Source organism: Esox lucius, chromosome 19 (assembly GCF_011004845.1).
Source record: "Esox lucius isolate fEsoLuc1 chromosome 19, fEsoLuc1.pri, whole genome shotgun sequence".
NCBI lineage: Eukaryota > Metazoa > Chordata > Actinopteri > Esociformes > Esocidae > Esox > Esox lucius.
The window spans coordinates 2422632-2441358 of record NC_047587.1 but is presented as its reverse complement, the minus strand read 5'-3'; the positions used below and the strand labels follow the sequence as shown (position 1 = coordinate 2441358).

At 44.0% G+C, this 18727-nt stretch overlaps 1 protein-coding gene across 5 annotated transcripts; it reads left to right on the top strand.

The window, feature by feature from the left end:
• Positions 1–413: 413 nt before the first annotated feature.
• pias1b (protein inhibitor of activated STAT, 1b) lies at positions 414–18588 on the top strand. 5 transcript variants are annotated; one of them, XM_010864048.4, is made up of 14 exons: positions 415–624; positions 3762–3825; positions 4471–4906; positions 5147–5231; positions 5590–5637; positions 5913–6003; positions 6245–6379; positions 6946–7051; positions 8201–8274; positions 9127–9287; positions 9673–9803; positions 11410–11599; positions 16181–16358; positions 16595–18588. In XM_010864048.4, the coding sequence occupies exons 3-14, from the start codon at positions 4474–4476 to the stop codon at positions 16904–16906; spliced, it is 1944 nt and encodes a 647-aa protein (XP_010862350.1). In that variant the 5' UTR covers positions 415–624; positions 3762–3825; positions 4471–4473; the 3' UTR covers positions 16907–18588. The 5 variants fall into 5 exon arrangements, with proteins under 5 accessions (XP_010862346.1, XP_010862350.1, XP_010862349.1 ...); XM_010864047.4 differs by having other exon boundaries at positions 3743–3825; XM_010864044.4 differs by lacking the exon at positions 3762–3825 and having other exon boundaries at positions 414–624.
• Positions 18589–18727: the final 139 nt, after the last annotated feature.

Genomic DNA, 18727 nt, shown 5'->3' with positions numbered 1-18727 from the left:
AATGGAAAGTATATACTAAGTTCTTATAGTGTATTTGGGAGGTCTGAAAAAATAAGCATACATTAGTCTACTTTTTCCACATAATTCATGTGACTTTCGGCATTGCACAGGTCCATCCACTGCAAAGTCTCAAACCAGTTTTTAAGCGAAAATATCCTGGCACTTACGGAATCCATTATGCCATCCCAGTTTTACAACCTTATGTCGAAGACTGAACTAAGACCACTTATTTAAACTGTACTGATAGTTCATTGCTGCCATTGATCTGCTTTACAATCACCAACAACAATTTTTTAGTTCTAGTAATTTTATTTCTTTATATTCACTGTCTGACTGGCAAAATCCGATTAGATCCCTTTTGGGGGGAAACAATGCCCGTAGGGTATAGATTAGAGATATCAGAAAAGAAGACGATCATCAGCATGGGATATTGAGAGTCCTGGGAAATTAATTCAAATACAACGGGTTTCGACAAGGATACGAGGAGAATGGACATGCAACTAAATAGAGACGCACCCAAAGTGCAGTCTGCTTCCTCGTCTCCTCGCGTTCTCCCTTTCACGTGCGGGTGGCTATCACGCCTGCGCTTAGAGTTACAAGATGGCGGAGAGTGCGGAACTGAAGGTAAACCGTAGACCGAAATTACATTTGACAAAAAAAAGCTGTATTGTGTATTAAAGTCATCCACATGGATGACATATAGTTGAAATTATATGTATTTTAGGATTTAGTTGACTTATTTTAGGTTATGTTTTTATTTTTGTAGAAATAATACAGTGGAAGTCGTAGCTAGCATTGTTATTGTTAGCTACGAGGTTGAGTATTGCTTACCTCGCAGCTTGCTGCTAGCGAACTAGTTAGCTGATGTTAGCTAGTTGGGTAGTTAGCTTATATGTGACACTAATGTGTTATTCATTGTCCGAATCGCATATTACTTACCAAAACAACAGTATTTTCCCTTCAGTGAACATTTTGTAACTAACGAACCATTTGTAGTATCTTGTTAGCTTACTTAGCAGCTAACCAGTTATATTACTCTACCCGGGCTAATCGGTCAAGAACAGACGGCCGCAAAAGACGTGTAGCGTATTTTGCTAGCTTCCCGGGAGCAACTGCTCTCCAGTTGAATTTGTCGACTGTTCCACGATTATCAGCTAGCTAGATAATTCGCTGATTAACTAATTATGAGAGTGACGTAAAACGGTCACTACAGGTGGGTGGTGTTAAAAAACCAAACAAATACGAGCAACGTTCTTTGCGTTTTTACGTTCTGGAACGTTCAGATAGAAATTTGCTATGTAGAACAAGCATGGCCGTCTGACATCTATAATTAGCAATCACGTCTCTTCTATTTGTGTATTTTCTGTCTGCAACTTTCGAGAGCGTTTTACCACGCATAGTGGCTAGCGAGTAAGTACTGCAGCTTTGTCATAGCTAACAACCATGGTTAGCCATAGCTAGTTGCGCTATCCTACCTAATGTTCCAGTTATCTTAGCCAGAACAGTTAGCAAACTAGCCAGATGCATACGGTGTCAAAATGTTATGTTTGGTTTTAGCTAACTTAGCATAGCGAAATCTAGATTAGGAAGCTAGCTAGGATATAAGGCGTTTCAACCTGCCTAGGGTAGCTGACAGAGTAATACAGACTTTCTGAGCCGCACGATGTCCTCTTTACATGTCACTGTGTTAAATATCTGATATCGAGGGAAAACAAAGACCCAACTATGGTAATAGACTAGTCAATGGGATGTGTGATCGGAAACAACCTGTATGTATTTGCCTTTAGCTGTGCACTGACACCGACTCATTTTCTAAGCAGACCGTTGGGGATTGGGTACAAGAGTCCTGCTCCACCGAAATATTGTAGTGACAAATTAGTACAAATTTGTTCCTACTTCATACCAGTTAACCACAACATATTTCATGTTCATTTGTTGTACAGCCGAAAGAGTTATACCAAAATAATAATAATAATAAAATCCTTGGTAAATCTGATCTACTGTACTTTTCTAGGCCATGCAAAATAGGCCTTCTGTGTATGTGTTACTGGTGGCGTGGTCTATGTTGGTGATTTCGATCCACTGTGCGGTTGTTTTATCGGACACCTCACTAGTTCACCGGGGACAGTAGACACACGTTTTGGTCAAAAACATTTAAAAAAAAAAACGTGAAGCCACACCAAAATGTGTCCAGTGGGAACCGTTGTTTTAGGTTTGCATCAGAGCTGTTGGAATGAATACTAGCCCAGAGCATTGTAGTGAGTCTGATCTGTTGTTTAACCTTGGGGTTGTTTGTGGTTGCTTGGTAGCTTAGTTTTCCAAGGTTATTCATTTGCCCATGCCCCTATCACTTGAATCCAGAGTTTTCTTCTTTCTACGGGTGAATAAATAACACATTAATAAATAAACAAATTAATATGAAAAAAACCCCACATATTTTGTTAAACCCAGATGCTGTTCCTTAATTCATCAAATGTGAAGAGGCTTTTTTTGAATCGTCAGGGGTCAGTTCAGTTAGACCTCCATTCTAGGATTACGTCTGATAGGACTTAGTTCAGTTAGACCTCCATTCTAGGATTACGTCTGATAGGACTTAGTTCAGTTAGACCTCCATTCTAGGATTACGTCTGATAGGACTTAGTTTAGTTAGACCTCCATTCTAGGATTACGTCTGATAGGACTTAGTTCAGTTAGACCTCCATTCTTGGATTACGTCTGATAGGACTTAGTTCAGTTAGACCTCCATTCTTGGATTACGTCTGATAGGACTTAGTTCAGTTAGACCTCCATTCTAGGATTACGTCTGATAGGACTTGGTTCAGTTAGACCTCCATTAGGGATTTGGATTCAAAATTTTTTAATTATGGTTATGATTTGCTATTTTCAAACATGGTGTAAACAGTGTAGATAACTTCACTTTAAAATATAGATTATATCCTATAGAATGTGCTATTAAACTGAATAAGAAACAATTTAAAATTCAGTGTTTTATATTTTGCATATTTGTACCAATTTGAAGGTACAGTCTGTGTCCAAACATTGAACTAGGCTGTTCATTTACCTACTCATTTAATGCAATAGCTTTTGCTGCATTTGCTATACTTGTGTAGTTGCCATAGCTAGTTAGGCAAAATGTCTCAACCATTTAGGTGTATGTTGTCCCATATTAAGTATATTTTAGGCACCGACATTGAAGTCAAAACTTTTAATAACCATGCTGTTGTGTATATGGGACAATATATCTTGGTGCCACTTGCTAACTTGAAGCAGACGTCTTTTCTAGCAGTTGCAGTTTTAACTCAAACTAACATTGAAAATCCATCAAGTATTTAAACAAAATGACCCCCACATAACATTCAGCAACAAGGCTGTTCAACGCTCATTAGTTATATCATCCCATGTAGCCTGCTTCTGACTGTTATCCCATGTAGCCTGCTTCTGACTGTTATCCCATGTAGCCTGCTTCTGACTGTTATCCCATGTAGCCTGCTTCTGACTGTTATCCCATGTAGCCAGGGGCTGGTTTTTCTAAGATTATCTGATTGGATTACCCCAGTCGGCTAGGATTACATTTTAGAAGTTAGAGTTAGTTAAAGTTTTTAACATCAAACATGTGATTCTGATAAATGGGGCTTTGATTTACCCTATAGGGATAAGGGTTTTGTCAGCAAATCTGATATATAATCAAGATTTTAGGTCGTTCTGCGTTTCACAAAATTCGGAAACTGACTATGTTGAATAGATCTCATCCCCCAAAACAGGACTATCTTCATCCCACTAGAAAGGTGAAAGGCAGTACCACCCAAACATTTCAACGTAATTAAGGTGAGGAAGGTTTATGTAACATTTTAACCTCTAAAAACCCAAGGTTCATTATGTTAAATTGACTATTGTGTGGTAAGGTGTTATATTGGTATGTGTAATAGAAATGCCTAAAATGAATTTCTTATGCAGTCTTTATAAATTTTTTAATCACTGCGACTTTACTTCCAGGTCTTCATTGAAAATGGAAATTGGTTCCCAATGGACTTACCTGGTTAAATAACGGTTAAATAAATAAATCAAAATCATGCAATTTTTTATGTTTGTCTCTTCACAGTGTAGAATTAGTACCAAAACCTGCCAAGTAGGCCGGTTCAACTCTAGATAGCAAAAAAAGAGATTGAAAAAATATTTCTGAAAAACTGGCCCCTGTAATGGAGGCTGTATAATGCTAGCAGATCAAGTGACTAAAACAGCAGATTAAGCCTAACAAATTATTTAATCATTGTAAAATATTTATTGAGTACAATGTCCCTCTATCTCATTCGCATACGCTGTCATGTGTCCTGCAACATTCACACAGCCTCCATGTAAATGCAGACAAGCGTGTGTCTTGAATGTGTCGTTGAAGCAGGAAAAACTCAACGTATCCTAGGAAACGCGACGCTGATCGGCTGTCTTTTCTTCCCCCCCCCCCCCCGCGTGCAGCAAATGGTGATGAGCCTTCGTGTTTCAGAGCTACAGGTGTTGCTAGGCTACGCGGGACGCAACAAGCACGGACGCAAACACGAACTGTTGACCAAAGCCCTGCATCTGCTGAAGGCCGGCTGCAGCCCCGCCGTCCAGATGAAGGTCAAGGAGCTCTACAGACGCCGCTTCCCCACCAAGATGGTGTCTCCAGTGGACCTGGCCGTGCCCGGCGTCCACTCTACCTCCAGCCTGCCCGGGGGGCTCACCGCTCTGGGGTTCGACGGCCACGGGTCCCCCTCCCCCCTCTCCCTGCCCGTCTCCCTCCTGGGGCCCAAACACGAACTGGGCCTGCCGCTCCTGCCCCCCTCCCTGCACCCTGTGCACCCGGACATCAAGCTGCAGAGGCTGCCCTTCTACGACGTGCTGGACGAGCTCATCAAGCCCACCAGCCTGGGTGAGTAGGTGCCTGGCGCCGTGCCTCTCGTAACGGGGTGGGCGGATCCCCTCTCGACTGTCTCCGTGTTGCCCTGCACACCCCCGAATCACATCTCTGTTTAGAGGCTGTGGGTCTGCTGAGGATTCACCCTTTTGTTGCCCCTCGCTCTCAGTTTCTAACCCTGTTTGTCTTTCTGTTCCGTCAATCTCCATCTTTGTTCCCGTCTGTCTTCTCCCACCTCCCTCCCCCTCGGCGCAGCCACGGACAACAGCCAGCGGTTTCAGGAGACGTGTTACGCGTTTGCGCTGACCCCTCAGCAGGTCCAGCAGATCAGCAGCTCCATGTAAGTCCGGGGGAACCCGTCCGGAGGCACCAGCTCCGTCTCTACAACACGAGTCACTCAGACATGTCTGTCTCTGCTGTTAGAAACAGGATGTTTGGAACTGGTTTCAGTTCACACACACACACCCACACACACCTGACATTGTTTTCACTATGCAAAAGAGCATATATATATACATGTACACAAGGTACTGTTTATTAAACTGTTGAATGTGTGTTGGCGGTTTAAGTATTTGGCGCTTACATTCGATAACAGCTTCCTGTCTGTTAAAAAGTAGTACAGAATGTGTTCAGTTTTCTCATGCAACGTCTTGCCAACCTATTGCTCACAAAACCCATCTTTGTTTGCCGGCCTGCAGGGACATCTCTGGGACCAAGTGTGACTTTGCTGTTCAGGTTCAGTTACGGTAAGGCTCCTGCCCTGGTATGGTGTGGTCGTACTGTTGCTTCTATTGACAGCAGGACTTGATCACTAAGTACAGTTTAGAAATGCTGGCACTGCAAAATGCTTCTGGTAAATGAGCTGCCCACCTGGTTAAAGGCATAATTTGGAGAACAGAATGGATGGCAGCCTGTATAAAAGAAACAAGTTTAATTGGGTACTGATCTATGATATTGATCTCCAGTACTGATTAGTGTTGTTGGTCTCACATGTTTTGTTAATCAGTTTCTATTCTCTCAGGTTTTGTTTGTCAGAGACGAGCTGTCCTCAGGAAGACCATTTTCCTTCCAATCTGTGTGTGAAGGTGAACAGCAAACCCTGCAACCTCCCAGTGAGTTAACTACCTGAATTCTCCCTGATCATCAACCCTGCTGCCTGCTATGGGGCTACATTACTTCCTCAAGGTCATTACCCGGGACCTCGGGGTCATTACCCGGGACCTAGCTTTAACAGTATACATGTGCTGTTTGTGTATGTGCTCTTTGGGAATTGAACCTGTAAACCTGACGTTGGTCTGATAGCCCCCTGCCCTAACCAAACTGACCCAGTTTTCTCCTCCACTTCTTCCCCAGGGCTACCTTCCTCCCACAAAAAACGGAGTGGAACCCAAGCGACCAAGTCGCCCCATCAACATCACGTCGCTAGTCAGACTGTCCACCACTGTGCCCAACACAATTGTTGTGTCGTGGACCTTAGAGATTGGCAGGGTAAGGTCAGGGGTCACAAACGGGGTGCCTATATTTTTTCAGTTTCACACACATGCTTGCCACCAGTTGCTGGTGTGATTTAGAAATGTTTTGTGTATTTAGACTTTCCCTGAGACTATCTGAGAGTGGTGTGGCAGCCCGGGGATTCAGACTTTCCCCAAGACACTGTCTGAGAGTGGCGTGGCTACCTGGGGATCTGCCATTAATGATGGAGCCCCTGTAGGATTAGATCATTACCATGTCACCAGGCTCCCTGGCAGGATGATTAGAGTTTATATCGAGTCAAAGTACATTCCCCAAATTCCTGATTGTAAGATTCACAGAATCAATCAAACAGGAATTAAATAATTTTATACAGGATTTCATGTAATTATTTTTCATTTATTTGTTATATCATGGTTTTAATGTTTTCATGATTGTTTCTTTATGACATTATTACTGTTGTTTCTTGATGGCTGTGCACCTGTTTTCATTATGATAACACTTCCTGTTTTTTCTCCGTAGAATTTCTTGAAGGCCGTCCCCCTGGTTTCATTATGATAACACTTCCTGATGTTTCTCCGCAGAGTTTCTCAATGGCTGTGTACCTGGTGCGACAGCAGACCTCCACCACTCTGCTACAGAGACTACGAGCGAAAGGCATTCGCAACCCGGATCACTCCAGAGCACTCAGTAAGTGTCCCAAGGCCGTTAGAGGCTGCGTTGGTCAGCACCTAGCAGGTCCATGTGGCTCAGTTGGCAGAAGTTGACGCTTGCAATGGTTATGAGTTGGAGTCCCAAGGGGGAACCATATGATAAACCTTTGACCATAGAGATGCTTAGAGGACTGGGGGAGAGTACTTTCCAGGGTACACATTACCATTAAAAGCATCTGCCATTTAAGTTTTGTCCAATGGGTGGGAATTTAAACCTAATTTGCTGATCGCTCCTGATCTCCCGAATGTGATGGTGATCTATGGGCCCTGCCCCTGCTATTCCAGATACACCGATGAGACCTCTTTCCGTGTCTTTGCTATTGATAGTCACAACATGTGGGTGAATGAGCCTGCTGAATGACTACAATGTAAATCTGGATTGGTCGTCAAGGCCGGTATGTTTAGCTCGTCATGGCCGGTATGTTTAGCTCGTCAAGGCCGGTATGTTTAGCTCGTCAAGGCCGGTATGTTTAGCTCGTCATGGCCGGTATGTTTAGCTCGTCAAGGCCGGTATGTTTAGGTCGTCATGGCCGGTATGTTTAGCTCGTCATGGCCGGTATGTTTAGGTCGTCATGGCCGGTATGTTTAGGTCGTCAAGGCCGGCATGTTTAGGTCGTCAAGGCCGGCATGTTTAGGTCGTCATGGCCGGTATGTTTAGGTCGTCATGGCCGGTATGTTTAGGTCGTCATGGCCGGTATGTTTAGGTCGTCATGGCCGGTATGTTTAGGTCGTCATGGCCGGTATGTTTAGGTCGTCATGGCCGGTATGTTTAGGTCGTCATGGCCGGTATGTTTAGGTCGTCATGGCCGGTATGTTTAGCTCGTCATGGCCGGTATGTTTAGCTCGTCATGGCCGGTATGTTTAGCTCGTCATGGCCGGTATGTTTAGCTCGTCATGGCCGGTATGTTTAGCTCGTCAAGGCCGGTATGTCAAACTGATGTGGGACCAGGAGGTGGGATTCGTGGGGAGGATTGAAGACCTTGTTGTGTTGGTGCCCGTCGCAACACCGTAGCCAGTCAAGCCTGTTCCCAGACCTGTTAGTCCTGTTTAACGCAGTGGGGTGAGTCCATTTGTGTTGGGGTCCCCCAGCTGTTAACATCCTGTGTGTTTCATTCTCTCCCCACAGTCAAAGAGAAGCTGACTGCTGACCCCGACAGTGAGATTGCCACCACCAGTCTTCGTGTCTCTCTACTGTGTCCGGTATTTACAGACTTTCAGTCTCTGTGTCTGTGTTTCTCAGTCCTCTTAAGATTAGCAATACACTTCCAGCAGATATTGTCCTGGTATGTGAGTATTGTCTCATGTTATAATAGGGTCTAGTTAATTTTCTCATTAATTTCACAACATGGATTCATTAATAAATTCACACATGAGCGAGTAAAATGGTACATTTATATATATATAATTACACTGAACAAAATTATAAATGCAACACTTGTTTTTGCCCCCATTTATCATGAGCTGAACTCAAAGATCTAAGACTTTCTCTGTGTACACAAAAAGCCTATTTCTCACAAATATTGTTCACAAATCTGTCTAAATCTGTGTTAGTGAGCACTTCTCCTTTGCCGAGATGATAATCCATCCACCTCACAGGTGTGGCATATCAAGATGCTGATTAGACAACATGATTATTGCACAGGTGTGCCTTAGGCTGGCCACAATAGAAGGCCACTCAATGTGCAGTTCTGTCAGTTTTGAGGGAGCGTGCAATTGGCATGCTGACTGCAGGAATGTCCACCAGAGCTGTTGCTTATTGAATGTCCATTTCAGATTTTTGAACAATATTTGAGAGAAACAAGCATTTTGTGTACATAGAGAAAGTCTTAAATCTTTGAGTTCAGCTCATGATGAATGGGGGCAAAAACAAAAGTGTTGCGTTCATAATTTTGTTCAGTGTCATTACCATAGTGTTTAACTTAAGACGGCATGTTTAAGACCTACCACTCAGGATTGAGCGCGTCGATCAAGTGGAAATCGAGCGATCGTAGAGGAGGTGTGTCTTGTTTATTTTTTTGTTTATTTCTTGTTTCTTTTTGTGTTGCCGTCCAGCTGGGGAAGATGCGCCTGCTGATCCCGTGCCGGGCGTTGACCTGTTCCCACCTGCAGTGTTTCGACGCCACGCTCTACATCCAGATGAACGAGAAGAAGCCCACCTGGGTGTGTCCTGTCTGCGACAAGAAGGCCCCCTACGAACACCTCATTATCGACGGGTCGGTTCTTCTGCGGCGTCTCTGATGTCTGGCGCCCCGTTGGGGTTTTGATGACAAACATTTGTTTACATTGTCAACACTTTCTCCCTCCTGACCTCCCTGTCACCTCCCTCCTGACCTCCCTCCTGACCTCCCTGTCACCTCCCTCCTGACCTCCCTGTCACCTCCCTCCTGACCTCCCTGTCACCTCCCTCCTGACCTCCCTGTCACCTCGGTCTCCTCCCTCCTGACCTCCGTCACCTCGGTCTCCTCCCTCCTGACCTCCCTGTCACCTCCCTCCTGACCTCCCTGTCACCTCGGTCTCCTCCCCTGTTGTTCTTTCACTTTTTTTCCCATTTCTTTCTCCTCACTTCTTTTTAACACCCCTCCCTGGTTGTGTTTTCAGGTTGTTTATGGAGATTCTCAACAGCTGTGTGGACTGTGATGAGATCCAGTTTAAGGAGGATGGGAACTGGTATCCCATGAGGTCGAAGAAAGAGGTCACGGAGGTTTCGGCTTCGTTCAATGGAGATGACGGTTCGTAGCTTTGGCTGGGTAGTTGGGCTCAAGTATGGCTGCACGATTAATGAAATTATCATTGAAATTGTGATATTGACATATGCTATATCCAAATCGCCAACTTATGTGATTTACAGCTCTAAAAAAGATGAATGATATGCACTTCACGCGAGGCTACGGGCATGCATCGTACATCCGTAATAGTTTTTCTTGTGGGTGCAGTAGATATTTTTGTAGATTACTTCGATTCCTGGACTAATTTTGTTTAAATACTTGATGGATTTTCAGTGTTAGTTTGAGTTAACATTGAAACTACTAGTGAAGACATCTGGTTCAAGTTAGCGAGTGGCACCAAGATATATTGTCCCACATAGAAAACGGCATGGTTATTAAAAGTTTTGGCTTCAATATCGGTGCCTACAAACAAACTTAATAAGGGGAAAAAATACACCTCAAGGGTTTTGCCTAACTAGCTATGGCAACTACACAAGTATAGCAGTAAACGCTATTGCATTAAATGAGTAGGTAAATGAACAGCCTAGTTCAATCGATTTCAATTAAGTCAACTCAGGGAGTGAGCTTGAATTCCACTTTCCTTTCCTAATCGAAAAGCAATTCCAAAAAAGACTAAGCTGTAATGGTATTTTTCTGAACCTGATCAGTTTCACTCCCATGTATGCGGTTTAATACAAACCGTTTGATGGATGAAGGATGCCAGGTGATATTAGACAAATGAGGAGCAGAAAACAACCTCACACTCTTTTCTTCTTACCTTGTGTCAGACAACAGTTTCAAATTCATACCCCAGGCAACGAGGAATAGGCAAGTCTGGAATCCTCTAAACAAGATTCTGTAAAGTCACTGGAATCATGCCCCCCCCCCCAGGAATGACTGTGTTGTAATGGAATACTGAGGGCTTCTCTCTCATGCCCCCCCAGGAATGACTGTGTTGTAATGGAATACTGAGGGCTTCTCTCTCATGCCCCCCCAGGAATGACTGTGTTGTAATGGAATACTGAGGGCTTCTCTCTCATGCCCCCCCAGGAATGACTGTGTTGTAATGGAATACTGAGGGCTTCTCTCTCATGCCCCCCCAGGAATGACTGTGTTGTAATGGAATACTGAGGGCTTCTCTCTCATGCCCCCCCAGGAATGACTGTGTTGTAATGGAATACTGAGGGCTTCTCTCTCATGCCCCCCCAGGAATGACTGTGTTGTAATGGAATACTGAGGGCTTCTCTCTCATGCCCCCCCAGGAATGACTGTGTTGTAATGGAGTACTGAGGGCTTCTCTCTCATGCCCCCCCAGGAATGACTGTGTTGTAATGGAATACTGAGGGCTTCTCTCTCATGTCCCCCCAGGAATGACTGTGTTGTAATGGAATACTGAGGGCTTCTCTCTCATGCCCCCCCAGGAATGACTGTGTTGTAATGGAATACTGAGGGCTTCTCTCTCATGCCCCCCCAGGAATGACTGTGTTGTAGTGGAATACTGAGGGCTTCTCTCTCATGTCCCCCCAGGAATGACTGTGTTGTAATGGAATATTGAGGGCTTCTCTCTCATGCCCCCCCAGGAATGACTGTGTTGTAGTGGAATACTGAGGGCTTCTCTCTGTCTCCTTAGATTCGTGCCGGACAGTCGAGTCGGAGCACCAGAAGAACAGCTCGTCCCACAGCCCTAACAACCAGAAGGTGCAGGTGATCGACCTGACGCTGGACAGCTCTTCAGACGATGACCTAGATGATGAACCCCCCCCCAAAAGGGCGTGTCCCTCCTCGTCATTGTCGCCAGCCTCGCCGCCTGCTAGCAAGGGGTAGGAGCCGTGCGAACATCTAGACACCCTCCTCTGTCCCTGCCCGAGTCACAGCCACAGGAAGCCCAATAACTGTAGGAACAATAATACAAAATGATACAAAACAATACAAAATGATACAAAAGGTGCGTGCGTCTCCAACATCGATCCTCTGGTATTCATTTTGTAGCTTAAATAACGTCTACACTGTCCAGTGCCATTGATGTTTTTTTTGTCTATTGAATAAATGTATTTCCCAGTTCTTTCTCCAGTCAAATTATATTCAAATGGAATAGTTTCTTTAAACCTAAATGATGCTGTGGGTTTCCCCAAAGAAATTCTAGAACATGGCTAGAGTAAGAATCTTAAGTATATAACCGTCTTTTTAGAAATGAACAGACGGCCAAATTAATAACAACAAAGCCCCGGGCGAATGCAGGTCACAGAGCCATGCTTCTCATAATTTCAGTTGTCTTTAATGGCTCCCTGTTCTTTGAAGACCTGAACACCTACTTCTGGCCACCATCCAATGTAATATATTTTTGGTTTTGTGACTATCTTTATGTTATGGCCTGTGTTCTGGACAAACATTGCTTTACTTGCAAAGTAATCTCTTGTGGACACATTCTTGTGAAGAGATTGCCTGGCAGGAATCTGTCAAGGCCTAATACGATCGCAAGATGGAGGCCTTTTAATTGTACCTAGAATTTCTAAACGAACAGCCGGAGGCAGGGCCTTTTCTCATTTGAGCTCCACTACTGTGGAATGATCTGCCAATTAAGGCTAGAAATGCAAACTTTCAAGTGTCTACTAAAGACTCCTCTCTACAGCATGGTCTATGATTAAGTGTAGTCTGGCCCAGGGGCATGAAGGTGACCAGAAAGGCTTGATACTGTCCACCCTTGCTGTCTGGCCAGGTGGGCTCTCATTGCCACTGGGATGCCCTCCCTCCAATGCCTTTCGGGGGAAGAGTCACTGGCTTGTTGTTGTCTCTCTGTTGCGCACTTGTGCAATTGGGCTGTACTCTGCTGGCAATACTCGGCCCTCATTCAGGGGGGTTGCGGTTGGTGGGTGTCCCTTTGGTTGATGCCTGGCAATGTGGGTGGATTGATTTCCTGCCTGTTGGGCCCTGTCCGGGGCCTCCCCCGGGTAGGGCCACAGTGTCACCGGACCCCCCCATCTCAGTCCCAAGGTGTTACACTGCTATATTATTGTGCTGGGGGAGTAGGGTCAGTTCTCCTTCCCAAGTTCTACTTCTCCACTATAAATCGTTGTTGATATGAGGAATGCATTTTCTGAATTTTCCCAGTCTCCTCCCGTTTTAAACTTTAGGAGGACATGAGGTCATGGTCCACACTTGCGGAGTACCTGGTTTGGGGGAACCGTTGCTGTCCCTGTCCAGAGTCCTCCAGGTTGTGTTGCAGATCAAGACGATACCTGACGATTTCAGCTGCCACTGTGCTGACACCTCCCCCGTGTTGTCCCTTTCCTTGTCCATCTGGTCATGCTTCCGACCTGGACTTAATTTAAATAGACTCTGGATTTAGCCCACATGCATTTATTAATTATTCCAATTGGACTTAATATCTCACCCGGCACAGCCAGAAGAGGATTGGTCACCCCTCTGAGCCTGGGTCCTCTCTAGGTTTCTTCCTAAATTTCGGCCTTCTTAGGGAGTTTTTTCTAGCCCCTGAAATTCAACACTATACTGTTGTTTGCACCTTGGGGTTTAAGGCCAGGTGTTTCTGTAAAAGCACTTTGTGATAACTGCTGTTGTAAAAAGGGCTTTATAAATAAATTGGATTGATCATGATTATCAGCAGCAGTACTTCCTGGTTTGGTTTTCCTCATATCCTTTGCAAAGCTGTGATCATAATTGTTAACAGCATTCCCGAACCTTCCTCCACATTGTTGTATTTTAGACGGAAATTGTGAGAATTTATTTTGTTTGCAATCAGTCTACACACAAAACCCACAATGACAAAACAAAAATGTATTTTTAGAAATGTGGCAATTTATTGACAATAAATATTATATACAGTTGTGCTCAAGTTTGCCTACCCTTGGAGAATTGGTAATATATGTACCATTTGTAAAGAACTTGAGTGAGCAGGCAAACACGTCTTTTATTTCTTATGGGATTCACATTCACCTGTAGGACATAACAGAATGGCACAATCATAACTGTCGTGCTGGAAAGTCCAAGAGCGTCCCTTGTGCAGCTTTCGTGCAGAATAATGCAAATTGTCTTTTCTGATAACATGCTTCATTCATCTTGCCATCAATTTTCTCAAGATTCCCCGTGCCTTTAGAGCTCACATCCTCAAAACATCAGTGAGCCACCACCATGCTTCACTGTGGGGATGGTATTCTGTTCACCATAGGCCTTGTTGACCATTTTCCAAATCATAGCGCTTATGGTTGTGACCATAAAGCTCTATTTTGGTCTTGTCACTCCAAATTACAGTGTGCCAGAAGCTGAGGCGCGTCAAGGTGTTGTCGGGCATATTTTAACCAGGATTTTTTGTGGCATTGGTGCAGTAAAGGCTTCTTTCTGGCAACTCGACAAGTTGCAAGTATCATTGTATTGTGCTCCTTGAAACAACCACACCATCTTTTTCCAGACCAGCCTGTATTCCTCCTGAGGTTACCTGTGGGTTTTTCTTTGCATCACCAACAATTCTTCTGGCAGTTTTGGCTGAAATCCTGCTTGGTCTACCCGACCGTGGCTTGGTATCGAGATCCCAGAATTTTCCACTTCTTAATAAGTGATTGAACAGTAGTGACTGGCATTTGCAAGGCTTTGGGTATCTTTTTATTTCCTTTTCCATCTTTATAAGATTCCATTACCTTTTTACGCAGGTCTTTTGACAGTTCATTTCTGATCCCCATGGCTCAGGATCTAGCCTGCTCAGTGCATCCATGTGAGAGCTAACAAACTCATTGACTATTTATACACCGACACTAATTGCAATTTAAAAAGCCACAGGTGTGGGAAATTCACCTTTAATTGCCGTTTCACCTGAGTGTGTCACCTTGTGTGTCTGTAACAAGGCCAAACATTCAAGGGTGTGTAAACTTTTGATCAGGGACATTTTGGTGATTTCTGTTATCATGATTAAAAAAAAAAGGAGCCAAACAACTGTGATAATAAATGGCTTCATATGATCATTATCCTTAATTAAAAAATGTTTTTGCATGATCAGTCATATTTTCAAAATCAGTGCCAAAATTTCACAATTTATGCCAGGGTATGCAAACTTATGAGCACAACTGTATAGTAGATTTGGGCAGTTTCTCCCATTCTTCCTTGCAGATACTCTCAAGCACTGTCAGACTTGATGGGGACCTTTGGTGAACTGCATTCTTAGGTTCCCCCTCAGATGTTCAATGGGGTTCTAGTCTGGGCTTTGGCTGGGCTACCCAAGGACATTCACAGACTTGTCCCAAAGTCACTTCAGGGTTGTCTTTCTGACAGGTTGTCCTATCTCTCCTGAGAAATTCTGTCAAATAGGCCATTGGGTTCTTGGTTGCCTCCCAGACTGAGGCTATTCTTGCCTCAGCTGTTTGGCCAGATGGCCAGCTTTAGGAAGAGTCTTGGTTTGAAACTTCTACAATTTCACCATGATGGAGCCCACTGTGCTCCTGGGAGCTTTCAATGCATGTATAACCTTCTTCAGGGCTATGGCTTCACACATCTCAGATGTCTATGGAGAGTTCCTTGGGCTTCATGGTTTGGGTTTTGCTCTGTTAAGTGGAACCTTAAGGACAGGAGTGTTGCTTTCTAAGTCATGTCCAATCAACTGAAATTACCACAGGAGAACTCCAAGTTCTAGAAACATCTCAAGGACTATCATAGGACACAGGATTCATCTGAGCTCAGTTTGGAGTGTCATGGCAGAGTTTCTCAATACCTATGTTTTTTATTATTGTTTTTATTTTTCCATCATCGGAGGTTCTTAGATTGATGGGGAAAGGAATAAATGTTATCAGTTATAAATGATGTCAATAACACAGCCAAGCATGCAGATGGTGAGTGGATCTGAATAGTTTCCAATGGTTACTGATTATTATCCAATATACAAGTGTGTTAAAATAGGACGCTGTTGCTGACATCTGTCTCACCTGAATGTGCTTAAAACCTAGTTTGTTTCAACATGTTTTTAAAGTGTTTTTATTGACAGCTGCAAGGATGAGGTTCACATTTGCAAACTGCAGAGCATTTCCATTAAGATAAAGCAACTTGATTAACTGTTTGTATTTATATCGTCTGCTATGATGCCAATAAACCAGGCACATATTAATAACATACTTTGGATTGAGAATGTGTCTGTTTTTTTGCCATTTGACCAAATCATTCAACTTTAAAAGAGAAAACGTATTTTTGAAGGTTGTGCTAATACAACCAACTGAAAATGTATTCACGGAGTCCTCTGTCCATCTCTATGATGCTGTTAGTGGCCAAGTGGAGTCCTCTGTCCGTCTCTATGATGCTGTCAGTGGCCAAGTGGAGTCCTCTGTCCGTCTCTATGATGCTGTCAGTGGCCAGGTTGAATCGCTTGTCTTTCTCTGTGATTCTGACCAGGCATTCTGTCCCTGCAGGGTGTTGAACCTTCACAGCCAGGCATCTCCGGTGGTCAGGGCTCCCAGCATGCCTCCGGTTGAGCCCAGTTACATCCCTCCCCCTCCACCACTCATACAGGACTACCGCCACTACTACCACACCCCCAATGACCTGGACCTCAACTTCTTCTCCTTCCTCCAGGGGGACAACCATCAGGTAAATGTACAGTCGCCACTTTCCGTGGGTGGTGTTGGGCATTGATTTGATCCTCACCCGCTGACCAAAGACACGCCTGGCTGGTCCTGCTGAACGTGGGCCTCAGGACAGGTTTCCATGCAGCACAACAGGCTGTGGGAATAAATGCACAACCAATAGTTTGCGTCATGGTTCTCCCTCTGGTTCTCCCTAGGGCCTGGTAGTTTGCGTTATGGTTCTCCTCTCTCCTCCCACAGCATTATAATATGGTGATGGCAGCAGCTGCGGCAGCCTCCGCCTCGTCTTCGGACGACCACGACCTTCTCCTCAACCGCTTCCTGCCCTATAGCTCCTCCCAGATGTTCCTGGACCAACCAGGGACCCCTGGGGGCGGGAGCAGTGCCCTGGCACCAGCCAACGGGGGCAGCAACAGTGGCAGCAGCTCCAGCCTGGTGTCGTCCGGCAGTCTGAGGGACCGGGATCGGGACAGAGACAGTCACTCCAACCGGTCGGATCCAACCGGAGCAGTCATCTATGGCTCCATACCGGACGTGATCTCGCTAGACTGAAAGGGTCGGGGCATCGTCCACAGAACTGAAAAACAACTTGAGGGAGGAAAATATAAACTGATGTTTTTTTCTGTAAATATCAGAAGAAAATGAAACAAGAAGAAAACAATGCTATGTACAGAGAGGAAAAATCTATTTTCAATTTGACTTCTGTATATAAACTTTCAACAGGACGCCGCTCAATGGCAACGTCTGTGATGAGTAACTTCAGTTGATATTTTTCTGTGAATACTGAAGATTTTTTCACGCCCTCTTTCTCCACGTGGTCCCTGATTATATTGTACCTTTTGTACTTCGTTTATACTCTGTTTTATTTGAATATTCCATGTTGATGGCATTATTTCTGTCTCAGAACATGTTTTGACTGTGCTACAGAGCGAGAAGAGAATCTGTCCAAGTTTGTTTTGTCATCACTGTAGATTATTTTCCTTTAAACATTCATTCATTCTGTGGTCAATATTATTATATTTAATAATTTTCAATGTATTATTTATGATGCTTTTAAGTTATGTTGGCTCAAAGTGTGCTGTTTAAAAGCATTCCCTGTCATGTTCCCTGCTAAATGTCACTTTGTCACCAGGAATACACAGGCTAGTCTGGTTTCAAGTCTGTCACTGGTGTCATAATGGAGTGGAATGATGACACAGACCGGCTGCATACTGGCTGGTTGTGGATCCACTGTGTTGGGTTTTCTATCTCTCATGACATCCAGCTTTTATGGAGCTGCTCAATCCTCATTTTCCTACAGTCCATTCTTGATTGTTTTCACGTAATACCCAGGCTGTATTTTCTGGTAAAGTCTAATTTAAGTAGTACCTACAGCAGATGTACATTTGGGACTCTCATTTCTCAAGACAGTTTATTTATGGAGCCTTTATATGAAATGTAAGCACTTATCTTTTCACCTGGGGTGTTTCTTTGACTCGTTAATGATCACTGCTCACCAAACCAAAATGCATTATGATAGCATTTAGTTTGGAACAGAGATCTGCTTGGCTTTGTATACATGCCATCTGTGTCAGTCGCTCTCTCACACACTCCCCCTCTGACCCCTGACCCTGGTGGATCTATAACCAGTCCTTATCCCTGCCTTGTCCTGAGGGTCTAATAGTGGTAGTTGTCCTGTTCCTCAGTGTCTGTGCTATAATGCCATTTGAATACCTGACAGAGGTTGAGTGTGCGCTAGCCTAACTCACCTCATGGACCTGAGCGGCCCTGCATTGGCTTAGGTGTTTTCTCTTTACGTTGCTCTTTGCCAGACTGTTGCAGCAACTAGGATGGACACAGAACCAGGCTGTAGGTCACATGGTGGTATCTCCTAAAGTCACTGCCGCCATTACGCTATCTTAAGGTCCGTTTGCTCCCTTTCTGTGTACTCAGTATTATTTATTTCCTTTATATTATTTTGGCATTTTTGGTTGATTTATCGCTACACATTGCTATTGTATATGATGTTTCTTTTGTAATGATATGATTCATGCTATTTAAAGAGACCATTGTCACTTCATATGCACCATTGTAACAAACATCTTCAGTTTTTGCTTTGTCTTCTGTCTGTTTTGCTATTGAATGATGTCCATATCACAATAGTGGCTTGGAGCATAATGACTGCCTCTATGGTCTACTGTGCTGTTTGATCATTGTATGTATTAAACAGATACAAGAAGTGGACAACCAGTGGATATGGTATGCTCTGGACTCATTGCAAAATATAGCTTTTTATTTATCATTTGTGAGATGTGTTTTTACAGAAGTAACTGTTTCTGATTTTAAATGTTACTGTTTTTAATGTTACAGTTGTAGACGGTATAAATTGATCTG